This window comes from Amia ocellicauda, chromosome 22, assembly GCF_036373705.1.
Source record: "Amia ocellicauda isolate fAmiCal2 chromosome 22, fAmiCal2.hap1, whole genome shotgun sequence".
NCBI classification, from domain to species: domain Eukaryota; kingdom Metazoa; phylum Chordata; class Actinopteri; order Amiiformes; family Amiidae; genus Amia; species Amia ocellicauda.
In genome coordinates, this window is record NC_089871.1 from 11,501,414 (window position 1) to 11,514,831 (window position 13,418).

Genomic DNA, 13,418 nt, shown 5'->3' on the forward strand with positions numbered 1-13,418 from the left:
TACTGTAATGCAGTGTGCTGTAGTGTAGTGTAGTATAGTGTAGTGTGCTGTAGTGTAGTGTAGTATAGTGTAGTGTAGTGTGCTGTAGTGTAGTGTAGGTTAGCCTAGTGCTGTGTGCTGTAGTGTAGTGTAGTGTGCTGTAGTGTAGTGTAGTGTAGTGTGCTGTACTGTAGTGTAGTATAGTGTAGTGTAGTGTAGTGTGCTGTACTGTAATGCAGTGTGCTGTACTGTAGTGTAGTATAGTGTAGTGTGCTGTAGTGTAGTGTAGTATAGTGTAGTGTAGTGTGCTGTAGTGTAGTGTAGTGTAGTGTAGTATAGTGTAGTGTGCTGTAGTGTGCTGTAGTGTAGTGTAGTGTAGTGTAGTGTAGTGTGCTGTACTGTAGTGTAGTATAGTGTAGTGTAGTGTAGTGTGCTGTACTGTAATGCAGTGTGCTGTACTGTAGTGTAGTATAGTGTAGTGTGCTGTAGTGTAGTGTAGTATAGTGTAGTGTAGTGTGCTGTAGTGTAGTGTAGTGCAGTGTGCTGTAGTGTAGTGTAGTGTAGTGTAGTGTAGTGTAGTATAGTGTAGTGTGCTGTAGTGTGCTGTAGTGTAGTGTAGTGTGCTGTAGTGTAGTGTAGTGTAGTGTGCTGTACTGTAGTGTAGTATAGTGTAGTGTAGTGTAGTGTGCTGTACTGTAATGCAGTGTGCTGTACTGTAGTGTAGTATAGTGTAGTGTGCTGTAGTGTAGTGTAGTATAGTATAGTGTAGTGCACTGTGCTGTAGTGTAGTGTAGTGTAGTGTAGTCTAGTGTAGTGTGCTGTAGTGTAGTGTAGTGTGCTGTAGTGTGCTGTAGTGTAGTGTAGTGTAGTGTGCTGTAGTGTAGTGTAGTGTAGTGTGCTGTAGTGTAGTGTAGTATAGTGTAGTGTGCTGTAGTGTAGTGTAGTGTAGTGTAGTGTGCTGTAGTGTAGTATAGTGTAGTGTTCTGTAGTGTAGTGTGCTGTAGTGTAGTGTAGTGCAGTGTGCTGTACTGTAGTGTAGGTTAGCCTAGTGCTGTGTGCTGTAGTGTAGTGTAGTGTGCTGTAGTGTAGTGTAGTGTGCTGTACTGTAGTGTAGTATAGTGTAGTGTAGTGTAGTGTGCTGTACTGTAATGCAGTGTGCTGTAGTGTAGTGTAGTATAGTGTAGTGTGCTGTAGTGTAGTGTAGTGTGCTGTACTGTAGTGTAGTATAGTGTAGTGTAGTGTGCTGTAGTGTAGTGTAGTGCAGTGTGCTGTAGTGTAGTGTAGGTTAGCCTAGTGCTGTGTGCTGTAGTGTAGTGTAGTGTGCTGTAGTGTAGTGTAGTGTGCTGTACTGTAGTGTAGTATAGTGTAGTGTAGTGTAGTGTGCTGTACTGTAATGCAGTGTGCTGTAGTGTAGTGTAGTATAGTGTAGTGTGCTGTAGTGTAGTGTAGTGTGCTGTACTGTAGTGTAGTGTTCTGTAGTGTAGTGTGCTGTAGTGTAGTGTAGTGCAGTGTGCTGTACTGTAGTGTAGGTTAGCCTAGTGCTGTGTGCTGTAGTGTAGTGTAGTGTGCTGTAGTGTAGTGTAGTGTGCTGTACTGTAGTGTAGTATAGTGTAGTGTAGTGTAGTGTGCTGTACTGTAATGCAGTGTGCTGTAGTGTAGTGTAGTATAGTGTAGTGTGCTGTAGTGTAGTGTAGTGTGCTGTACTGTAGTGTAGTATAGTGTAGTGTAGTGTGCTGTAGTGTAGTGTAGTGCAGTGTGCTGTAGTGTAGTGTAGTGTAGTGTAGTGTGCTGTAGTGTAGTGTAGTGTGCTGTAGTATAGTGTAGTGTAGTGTGCTGTAGTGTAGTGTAGTGCTGTGTGCTGTAGTGTAGTGTAGTGTGCTGTACTGTAGTGTAGTATAGTGTAGTGTAGTGTGCTGTAGTGTAGTGTAGTGCAGTGTGCTGTAGTGTAGTGTAGGTTAGCCTAGTGCTGTGTGCTGTAGTGTAGTGTAGTGTGCTGTAGTGTAGTGTAGTGTGCTGTACTGTAGTGTAGTATAGTGTAGTGTAGTGTAGTGTGCTGTACTGTAATGCAGTGTGCTGTAGTGTAGTGTAGTATAGTGTAGTGTGCTGTAGTGTAGTGTAGTGTGCTGTACTGTAGTGTAGTGTTCTGTAGTGTAGTGTGCTGTAGTGTAGTGTAGTGCAGTGTGCTGTACTGTAGTGTAGGTTAGCCTAGTGCTGTGTGCTGTAGTGTAGTGTAGTGTGCTGTAGTGTAGTGTAGTGTGCTGTACTGTAGTGTAGTATAGTGTAGTGTAGTGTAGTGTGCTGTACTGTAATGCAGTGTGCTGTAGTGTAGTGTAGTATAGTGTAGTGTGCTGTAGTGTAGTGTAGTGTGCTGTACTGTAGTGTAGTATAGTGTAGTGTAGTGTAGTGCAGTGTGCTGTAGTGTAGTGTAGTGTAGTGTAGTGTGCTGTAGTGTAGTGTAGTGTGCTGTAGTATAGTGTAGTGTAGTGTGCTGTAGTGTAGTGTAGTGCTGTGTGCTGTAGTGTAGTGTAGTGTGCTGTACTGTAGTGTAGTATAGTGTAGTGTAGTGTAGTGTGCTGTAATGCAGTGTGCTGTACTGTAGTGTAGTATAGTGTAGTGTGCTGTAGTGTAGTGTAGTGTGCTGTAGTGTAGTGTAGTGCAGTGTGCTGTAGTGTAGTGTAGTGTAGTGTGCTGTAGTGTAGTGTAGTGTAGTGTAGTGTGCTGTAGTGTAGTATAGTGTAGTGTGCTGTAGTGTAGTGTAGTGCAGTGTGCTGTACTGTAGTGTAGGTTAGCCTAGTGCTGTGTGCTGTAGTGTAGTGTAGTGTGCTGTAGTGTAGTGTAGTATAGTGTAGTGTAGTGTGCTGTAGTGTAGTGTAGTGCAGTGTGCTGTAGTGTAGTGTAGTGTAGTGTGCTGTAGTGTAGTGTAGTGTAGTGTGCTGTAGTGTAGTATAGTGTAGTGTTCTGTAGTGTAGTGTAGTGCAGTGTGCTGTACTGTAGTGTAGGTTAGCCTAGTGCTGTGTGCTGTAGTGTAGTGTAGTGTAGTATAGTGTAGTGTGCTGTAGTGTAGTGTAGTGTAGTGTAGTGTGCTGTAGTGTAGTGTAGTGTGCTGTACTGTAGTGTAGTATAGTGTAGTGTAGTGTAGTGTAGTGTGCTGTACTGTAATGCAGTGTGCTGTACTGTAGTGTAGTATAGTGTAGTGTGCTGTAGTGTAGTGTAGTGTGCTGTACTGTAGTGTAGTATAGTGTAGTGTAGTGTGCTGTAGTGTAGTGTAGTGCAGTGTGCTGTAGTGTAGTGTAGTGTGCTGTAGTGTGCTGTAGTGTAGTGTAGTGTAGTGTGCTGTAGTATAGTGTAGTGTAGTGTGCTGTAGTGTAGTGTAGTGCAGTGTGCTGTACTGTAGTGTAGGTTAGCCTAGTGCTGTGTGCTGTAGTGTAGTGTAGTATAGTGTAGTGTGCTGTAGTGTAGTGTAGTGTGCTGTAGTGTAGTGTAGTGTAGTGTGCTGTAGTGTGCTGTAGTGTAGTGTAGTGTAGTGTGCTGTAGTGTAGTGTAGTGTGCTGTAGTGTGCTGTAGTGTGCTGTAGTGTAGTGTAGTGTAGTGTGCTGTAGTGTAGTGTAGTGTGCTGTAGTGTGCTGTAGTGTGCTGTAGTGTAGTGTGCTGTAGTGTGCTGTAGTGTAGTGTAGTGTAGTGTGCTGTAGTGTAGTGTAGTATAGTGTAGTGTGCTGTAGTGTAGTGTAGTGTAGTGTAGTGTGCTGTATTGTGTTGTAGTGTAGTGCAGTGTGCTGTACTGTAGTGTAGGTTAGCTTAGTGCTGTGTGCTGTAGTGTAGTGTAGTGTAGTATAGTGTAGTGTAGTGTGCTGTAGTGTAGTGTAGTGTAGTGTGCTGTAGTCTGCTGTAGTGTAGTGTAGTGTAGTGTGCTGTAGTTTAGTATAGTGTAGTGTGCTGTACTGTAATGCAGTGTGCTGTACTGTAGTGTAGTATAGTGTAGTGTGCTGTAGTGTAGTGTAGTGTGCTGTACTGTAGTGTAGTATAGTGTAGTGTAGTGTGCTGTAGTGTAGTGTAGTGCAGTGTGCTGTAGTGTAGTGTAGTGTAGTGTAGTGTAGTGTGCTGTAGTGTAGTGTAGTGTAGTGTGCTGTAGTATAGTGTAGTGTAGTGTGCTGTAGTGTAGTGTAGTGCAGTGTGCTGTACTGTAGTGTAGGTTAGCCTAGTGCTGTGTGCTGTAGTGTAGTGTAGTATAGTGTAGTGTGCTGTAGTGTAGTGTAGTGTGCTGTAGTGTAGTGTAGTGTAGTGTGCTGTAGTGTTCTGTAGTGTAGTGTAGTGTAGTGTGCTGTAGTGTAGTGTAGTGTAGTGTGCTGTAGTGTGCTGTAGTGTAGTATAGTGTAGTGTGCTGTAGTGTAGTGTAGTGTGCTGTAGTGTAGTGTAGTATAGTGTAGTGTGCTGTAGTGTAGTATAGTGTAGTGTGCTGTAGTGTAGTGTAGTATAGTGTAGTGTGCTGTAGTGTAGTGTGCTGTATTGTGCTGTAGTATAGTGTAGTGTGCTGTAGTGTAGTGTAGTGTAGTGTGCTGTAGTGTAGTGTAGTGTGCTGTAGTGTGTTGTAGTGTAGTGCAGTGTGCTGTACTGTAGTGTAGGTTAGCCTAGTGCTGTGTGCTGTAGTGTAGTGTAGTGTAGTATAGTGTAGTGTAGTGTGCTGTAGTGTAGTGTGCTGTAGTCTGCTGTAGTGTAGTGTAGTGTAGTGTGCTGTAGTTTAGTATAGTGTAGTGTGCTGTAGTGTAGTGTAGTGTAGTGTAGTGTGCTGTAGTGTAATGTAGTGCAGTGTGCTGTAGTATAGTGTAGTGTGCTGTAGTGTGCTGTAGTGTAGTGTAGTGCAGTGTGCTGTAGTGTAGTGTAGTATAGTGTAGTGTAGTGTAGTGCAGTGTAGTGTGCTGTAGAGTAGTGTAGTGTGCTGTACTGTAATGCAGTGTGCTGTAGTGTAGTGTAGTATAGTGTAGTGTGCTGTAGTGTAGTGTAGTGTAGTGTAGTGTGCTGTAGTGTAGTGTAGTGTGCTGTAGTGTAGTGTAGTGTAGTGTGCTGTAGTCTGCTGTAGTGTAGTGTAGTGTAGTGTGCTGTAGTTTAGTATAGTGTAGTGTGCTGTACTGTAATGCAGTGTGCTGTACTGTAGTGTAGTATAGTGTAGTGTGCTGTACTGTAATGTAGTATAGTGTAGTGTAGTGTGCTGTAGTGTAGTGTAGTGCAGTGTGCTGTAGTGTAGTGTAGTGTAGTGTAGTGTAGTGTGCTGTAGTGTAGTGTAGTGTAGTGTGCTGTAGTATAGTGTAGTGTAGTGTGCTGTAGTGTAGTGTAGTGCAGTGTGCTGTACTGTAGTGTAGGTTAGCCTAGTGCTGTGTGCTGTAGTGTAGTGTAGTATAGTGTAGTGTGCTGTAGTGTAGTGTAGTGTAGTGTGCTGTAGTGTTCTGTAGTGTAGTGTAGTGTAGTGTGCTGTAGTGTAGTGTAGTGTAGTGTGCTGTAGTGTGCTGTAGTGTAGTGTAGTGTAGTGTGCTGTAGTGTAGTATAGTGTAGTGTGCTGTAGTGTAGTGTAGTATAGTGTAGTGTGCTGTAGTGTAGTATAGTGTAGTGTGCTGTAGTGTAGTGTAGTATAGTGTAGTGTGCTGTAGTGTAGTGTGCTGTATTGTGCTGTAGTATAGTGTAGTGTGCTGTAGTGTAGTGTAGTGTAGTGTGCTGTAGTGTAGTGTAGTGTGCTGTAGTGTGTTGTAGTGTAGTGCAGTGTGCTGTACTGTAGTGTAGGTTAGCCTAGTGCTGTGTGCTGTAGTGTAGTGTAGTGTAGTATAGTGTAGTGTAGTGTGCTGTAGTGTAGTGTAGTGTAGTGTGCTGTAGTCTGCTGTAGTGTAGTGTAGTGTAGTGTGCTGTAGTTTAGTATAGTGTAGTGTGCTGTAGTGTAGTGTAGTATAGTGTAGTGTGCTGTAGTGTAATGTAGTGCAGTGTGCTGTAGTATAGTGTAGTGTGCTGTAGTGTGCTGTAGTGTAGTGTAGTGCAGTGTGCTGTAGTGTAGTGTAGTATAGTGTAGTGTAGTGTAGTGCAGTGTAGTGTGCTGTAGAGTAGTGTAGTGTAGTGTAGTGTGCTGTACTGTAATGCAGTGTGCTGTAGTGTAGTGTAGTATAGTGTAGTGTGCTGTAGTGTAGTGTAGTGTAGTGTAGTGTGCTGTAGTGTAGTGTAGTGTGCTGTAGTGTAGTGTAGTGTAGTGTGCTGTAGTGTAGTATAGTGTAGTGTGCTGTAGTGTAGTGTAGTGCAGTGTGCTGTACTGTAGTGTAGGTTAGCCTAGTGCTGTGTGCTGTAGTGTAGTGTAGTGTAGTGTGAGTTGTATCAGGGGGGCATAAGGTTTATGTTTTTATACACTTTCTTCACACAGAAATATGGAGAGAGTGAGCAGAGAGAGCAGAGAGAGGAAAAGACAGTCGAAGCCCCTCCTCCTTTCTCTCTCTGTCTCTCTCTCAGAGTTGAGGTTTGAAAATGTACAGCTGTGTTTGTACCAACCCAAAGCCTCACAGATCGCAGTACAGATAGCACACACAGCCCCCTGAGAACACGGGCACACACTCATTCTCATACACACGCACACACACACACACATACACACACGCACATGCATGGGGAGACCAGTGGGGAGAGCGACATAAGAGGGCAACCAGGGCAAGGAAGAGTGACACAAGAATGACACAATAAGACACTTGGAAATTAGGAAATGTAGTATAAAAGAGAGAGTGTGTGTGTGTGTGTGTGTGTGTGTGAGAGAGAGAGAGAGAGAGAGAGAGAGAGAGAGAGAGGAAGGAAGGAAGAGATTGTGAAACTGAGGTTAATGAGAGACGTACCCAGGTGAGAGAGGGACATGGTGAGAAGCACAGAGAGACAGAGCGAGTGGAGAGAGAGAAACACGCACAGTGAGACAGAGGCAGAGAGAGAGACAGACGCAGAGTGAGACAGATGCAGAGAAAGGCAGACGCAGAGAGCGGTAGTTTGTGCTGAAGGAAAAGAGGGGAGGAGAGAGCACAGAAAGAAAGAGTGTGTGAGAGTGTGCAATACGAACAGAAAGAGATCGAGAAACACAGAAACAAACAGAAAGACATAGAGAAAAAGAAAGAGAGAAAGAGAGAGAGAGGGAGGAAACTTGCCTGGAATGCATTAGCTGACTCCAGCATGGATGTTTCATCTGGACAGAAAGGTGCAATGGACCGGACAGAGAGATACAGCTGCCCCCCCGCCCTCCCACTCAAACAGCACAGGTAAGAGACAGACAGAGAGACAGTGAGACAGACAGAGAGACAGTGAGACAGACAGAGAGACGATGAGACAGACAGAGAGACAGTGAGACAGACAGTCAGTAGGTCAGTCACTGTGTCTGTGTCAACTGACAGACAGATAGATAGATGCATGCATACCTACAGAGACAGACAGACAGATAGATTGAACAGATAGTCAGTCTCTGCATCAGTCAGTCAGTCAGTCGATCAATCAGTTAGTGAGCCTGTCAGTCTAACCAGATTTTCGGGCCGAGGACAATCTGGATTCTGAAAAGGAAATCCACTAAAAATAGAAAACGAACAAACAGCAGCAAGAAAATATTACATTAAAAAGTGTTTCTGTATTTTGAAAGTACTTTATCTGATGCTGCTGCAGCTCACATTTCCTGGTGCAGTCATGTGACCGAGTGAGCAGACCACAGTATCAGATTACGGAGCTGAGGCAGGGTCTTTGCCATCTCCTCTCTCTCCCTCCATCCTTCTCTCTCTTTCTCTCTCTCCCTCACTCTCCCTCTCCCCCCGACTCTCTCTGACTCTCTCATGTCCTCTCTCTCTCTCAGATGTAAAGGTGGCTTTATTGGCAAGACCAACAGGTGTTGACAAAGCAGTTTCGCACAGAACGTACCCTCTCTCTGTCTGTGTCGGTTTCTATCACTCTCTCTCCATCCTTACTTCTCTCTTTGCTTCTCACTCTGTTGACTGACTGGTTAACTCATCAGTTGACTGACTGACTGAATGCCCATTTAACTGACTAAGTTTGTCTCTCTGTCCGTGTCTCTCTCTTCTGGTCTTCATGTCTGTCTCTCTGTCTGTGCGCAGGGGTCGCTTGTCCCGAGGTTCGAGCAGTGGCTCCAGTTTCGAGGAGGTAGAGGCGGCCCCCTGGAGCCCCCTGTCCCCACCACCCTGCCACCCTACCCTGCCCGAGGAGCCTGATACCCCCATGTATTGCCAAGCCCCGCAGTGTCCCACACACAGCCACCACAGTGAGTATCTCCTATCTCAGACACGCTGATGCACTGACACACAGAGAGACACGTTGACACACTGATGCACAGAGACATGCTGACACACTGAGACACTGAGATACATTACAAAAGGAAGTACGCACACCAATAGTGTAGATGAGGTGCAGGTCAGCGAGAACAAGTCACTAACCACACACTCAATATGCAATCCCCCCAAAAATCAATATTTATTTAAGAAAAAGCCGACGTTTTTACACTTACGTGCCTTAATCATGTTCACCACATTGATGAAGGCAGATACATTTATTTATTGTGTGTTGAAGAGTGTGTTGATGTGTGAAGTGTGAATGAGTGTTTGTGTGTGTGTGTGAATGTGAGTCCGATCTTAAACAGCTACTGCGTGGCTTTACACCGCACTCACATGCGGAAAGTGGAAACCTTCACAAACAGACGAGAGAAGCACGACTGTGAAAAAGCAAAGCAGAAAAAGTTCACAGGAACCAACAAAAGCACTGATTCAACTCCTGAACTGAGCGCAGCTTTCAGAACCTGAACGCAGTTGCAAACCTCAGCCTCGACCTCAGCCTCGACCTCAAGTCTTTCACTATGAGAGCCCGGGGATTAAATTTAGTCATTTAAAATAAACTGAATTGGATACTAATCGTTAATGATGACTAAAGGAGGTTTCATGACCAGTGTTGAGTATATGTGTCTCTATCTTCATATCTCCTCTATCGCTGTCTGTCTGTTTCCACCCCTCCCTTCGCCCTCCTCTCATTTCAAAGCTTTAACACCCGCGACCACTTCTCCTCTTAGTGGGGGAAGTAACACCTGCAACTGTGTATTTGGAAAACCAAAACAGACAGACTGGAACTAACTGACAGACTGGCAGACAGACAGAGGGAGAGACACAAACACAGAAAGTCAGAGACAGACACACACAGAGACAGTCACCTCTAACCAAAAGAGCAACAAGGATCTCAGACTTCATCTCTCTTTCTCCCCCCATCAGACCAGACCCACAGTCGTCAGGGGAGAATTCACTCTGATGACACCGAGGACTGCCCCCCGCCTCTGCCGCGGAAACTGACCCGCGCTCTCTCCCTGCCGGGGGACTGTCTGCTTCCCTCCTACCCTCGGGGCCGGGGCGTCAGCAACCCCCTGTACATGCTGCTGTCGGCCCACCACCATTCCCAGCTCAGAAACGGGGCGGAGGGCAGTTACAGCTCCTCCTCCACCGTCCACCAGCACCCCTCCTGCCAGATCCTCGACCTCCTGACCTTCGACACCCCGGACCACCTGCTCCCGGCCGTCCTGCGGGACCTGTGCAGTCAGGAGCAGGTGTCTGCGGATCTGCAGCAGCGCCACCTGCTGTTCCTGCGGAAGATGGCCCGGCGGCTGGAGGCGGAGCTCCTGGACAGCCCGGGGAAGGGGACTGTGCAAGGCGCGGAGCTGGAGTCGGCGGGGTCTTGGCAACTGGAGGATTTCGTGCTGTGTGAGGGGCACCAGCCACACTGCCAGGCAGGGGGCGCTGTTTACTACGCCGTGCGCTCTACCAAACTGCCAGGGAAGCTGATGGCAGCCAAGGTTAGATAATTCATTAATTCCACTAATTCCACGGTGACTGACTGACACACTGATGCTGACTGATGTCCGTCTGTCTGATTGAGCGACACTGACTGACACTCTGCCTCACTGTGGGCACTGTTGGTCTTGCCCTGGCCCTCACCCTTGACCTAATAAGGTCATGCGACTGTGCTGAAACCCGCCCCAGAGCAACTTCCTCTCACTCCGCGCTCGAACTCTGTTGGGAAATGTAACTGTTTCCGAGAGGGCAAGGGGGGGTGCATGGACCACAGGATGTCGACACTGAGTAGAGAAGAGTTGCCGGGGTGTGCGGGTGTGTGTGGATGCCTATAGGTAGGTGTGTGTGTGTGTGTTTGTGAGAGAGAGAGCGAGAGAGTGTGTGTCATTGGGAAAGATTCCTGTGTGTGTTAATCCTTCTCCTGCGGAGTATGAACTCAGGCTGAATATATACATGTTTTTAAGCTTCTAAACCTCTCTTTACACATGTATATATACTGTATAGTGCTGTGTATGAATCTCCTGTGCTATCTGCTGTCCCCTGCACAGGTGCACAGGCCCATACCTGGCAGCCACATCGGACTGGAGGCCCAGATGTCCCTGCCCCCCCACGCCAACATTCAGAGGGTCTATGCACACTTCCCACAATGCCCTGCGTGGGCCATAGACTGCCAGTCTCAGAAGCAGCCAGCAGAGGGTGGTGTGGCACAGCAATCCAGGGTGCAGCAATCAGACTCACCAGTAGAGGGAAGTCCTACAGATCAGGACACAAGCACAGAGAGAGGGGCCACAGGCTCCCAGATCACAGTGCAGTTTCCCCAGCCACCAACAGTGGACAAAATGGTCCCTGACAGCCCTGACGGAGGTTCAGTGGGGAGGAGCAGAACTGTGGCACAGGAAAGTGATGGAGAGGAGAGTATGCCATTGCCGGGGGCCACAAGCTACGAGGTGTCAATCGAGGGGGCGTTGCCGGTGGCGACTCTGGCGGATTTCCTGCGGGAGGGGCGTGGTCTCCGTGGCAACTCAGCGGACGTGCACCAGCGGCGCCTCTGTCTGCTCCTGCTGCAGCTGAGCGACGCGCTGCCCCACCTGCGCAGACACACCACCGCCCGCGGCAGCCTGCAGCCGGACAGACTGCTCCTGGTGTGGGACGGGGAGCAAGGAAGAGGGGGAGAGGCCGGAGAGGAAGGGGAAGGAATGAGAGGGAGGGGGACAGACATGCAGAAAGGAGAGGGAGAGGAGGGAAGGGAGGGAGAGGATGCAGAGGAGAACGAGAGACAGAGAGGAGGAAAGGCAAAGGAGGGGGAGGGAGAGCGTGTGAAGAGAGGGAGCAAGAGAGAGGCAGGGCAGGGCTGGGAGGGAGGGTCCGTGCATTGGCGGTGGGAGGGGTGGGGCGCCCCAAGACTGCTGATTTCCGAACTGCAGCCCCAGCCTGTACCGGGCCACAACCAGAAGCAGAACACCGACTCTGACGAGCTCCTGCTGGGCATGCTGATCCGGGAGTGCCTGAGTGGGATGTCCCAGTACCCCAGGGAGGGGCGTACTGACTCTAAAGGCCTGTCCCCTCTGCCCCGGGCCTCCCCCTATCATCGCGGGCTGCAGCGCCTCGCCTCCCTGCTGCTCCTATCCCAGGGCGGGGGCGGAGGCGGGGGCGGGGGCGCGGGCAGGGAAGGGGGGGTCCGAATCGAGATCGGAGGTGTGCTGCAGGCGCTGCTCTGGGGCCCCCGGGCCGAGCTGTTCCAGAATAACCGGCTCAGTCCCGCCCTGCTGCCCAACTGGCTGGCTGTGAAGCGCTCCCTCCTGGTCCTGAAGCTGGCGGAGAGGGGTTGCACTGCGGCGGGGGGGTGGCGGGGGCGGTCACTGGACTGGGAGGACTGTCTGCTTCTGCGCTACCTCTCCCTCACCCCCCCCCAGACACTGCTCGACAGCGCCGCCCTGCTGAACCTGCTGTCCATAGTGGAATGAGTGGAGTCACAGAAAGACACGGACAGACATAAGATACGGACACGGACACGGACACAGACAGAAGCCTTCCTCTACCAGAGTGCTACACCGTCTCACCCCCAGTGGTTGACAGAGGACAGCGCAGATGGACGGGACTCCACAGGTAGTTCCCTATACACCTGCAGGAGGCCTGGCACACTCAATGACACAGCCTGGCAACAGACCAACCAGGGGAAATGCACACCTAGGGCCAGACACCTAACACACCCTCTCTTTCTACTTCCACTCTCTCTCTCATCCACACTTCCTTCCAATCCTTTTTTTTTTTTTTCACTACCCCCCCCCCACCCCCAACACACACAAACCAACAAACCTAGATTTGCTCTCCTCCTTCCCTGCCTCCCTAAGGAACACCGTGTCCCTGTGGGTTTGTTCCCAGTGTTCTTCACAGTAGTAGCAGTGTACTATTTTCACTCTGCTTTGACTAGGGATCTGCAACAGGCAAAGTCTGAGCCACCACCCCCCCCACACACTCATTCAAACTCACAAACACTCTCACTCTCCTCCAGACACAAAGACAGAGATTCCCCTAAATGTGTTCTGGGCCGCTTCCGTGGAAGAACCCTTTAGTATTGAGTAAGATAAGCCAACAGTGTTCAGGTTGGAACTTTAAATATTTAGTTTTCGGGAGCAGGACAAAATGTGGAACCAATATAACAGCCAGCGCTCCCAGTTCAAGATCACAAAGAGGGGCAGAAAGCTGCAGGTGTTCTGGGGGTCTGTATTGTGCTATATTTGTTAATTTGCAAGAATAAACAATTGTGAAAATAACTCTGGATCTTGTTTTCCCAAACTAAAGGCAACAGCAGCTTGTGATAGAGTACAACAATAGCTCCCAACCACACCACAGAGCATTGCTTACGTTACGTTTAACACTTAATCTTTACACTCAGCCCCATTGTTTTCAACCCACCAGCCCGTTAAGATAGATCTATTAATAACGCTGGCATTATTATAGCCAGAAACATTGTTTTTGCATTACGGCAAACTAGAGACTTGGGGCTTCCAAATGATACCAGGATGTGTGGAGATACTGACTTTCAAATCAGAGGAAACATTTTCTTGGGTGCTAGTTTTAATACATACAAAAATAAATGAGCATAACTCCAGTTTTCACCATTTGTTTTAAAATATGGATTTTGAAAAGGGCAAATGGTAAGAAAAATAAGTTTACATTGATATTGTCATGAAATCCTTGTGGCCCTTATAATGCAGAAATGGCCACTTGTGAGTATTCTGTGGTACAAATTCCCTGAACGTTTACACCTAGGCTAGTTTTTTTTCAAATGCACATTATTCCTTCATTCCTTATGGGATTTTCATCCAACAACTTTTCCAAATTTCAATAGGAGTGGCATTTTTTCCAAAAAAAGATTTCATATATGGAGAATGGAGAACAAAAGTCAACATTTCAAAAAAAGCAATTTGTTTTTGTGTAAAAAAACAATATAGTTGTCTAATCATGACCAACCATTGATAGGTGTCACATACCTGTACTCCTTAGAACGTCCATATTACACACTTGCATGTCTAAGTACAACCAGGCCCAAATAGGTCCAAGTGCAAAGTTAAATTGGATTGTTAAAGGCCAATATATGCAGGTATG

At 47.6% G+C, this 13,418-nt stretch overlaps 1 protein-coding gene across 1 annotated transcript; it reads left to right on the plus strand.

Moving 5' to 3' along the window:
• The first annotated feature begins 8,007 nt into the window (after window positions 1-8,007).
• On the plus strand, window positions 8,008-11,773 carry LOC136718538 (protein PEAK3). Its single transcript, XM_066696289.1, has 3 exons — window positions 8,008-8,242; window positions 9,237-9,811; window positions 10,358-11,773. The coding sequence occupies exons 1-3, from the start codon at window positions 8,053-8,055 to the stop codon at window positions 11,771-11,773; spliced, it is 2,181 nt and encodes a 726-aa protein (XP_066552386.1). The 5' UTR covers window positions 8,008-8,052.
• Window positions 11,774-13,418: the final 1,645 nt, after the last annotated feature.

Coding starts and splice junctions, on each gene's coding strand:
- LOC136718538 (XM_066696289.1), top strand. CDS start 8,053: ATGTCTGTCTCTCTGTCTGTGCGCAGGGGTCGCTTGTCCCGAGGTTCG. Junction 8,243..9,236: donor TCCCACACACAGCCACCACA/GTGAGTATCTCC, acceptor TCCCCCCATCAG/ACCAGACCCACAGTCGTCAG. Junction 9,812..10,357: donor GGAAGCTGATGGCAGCCAAG/GTTAGATAATTC, acceptor TCCCCTGCACAG/GTGCACAGGCCCATACCTGG.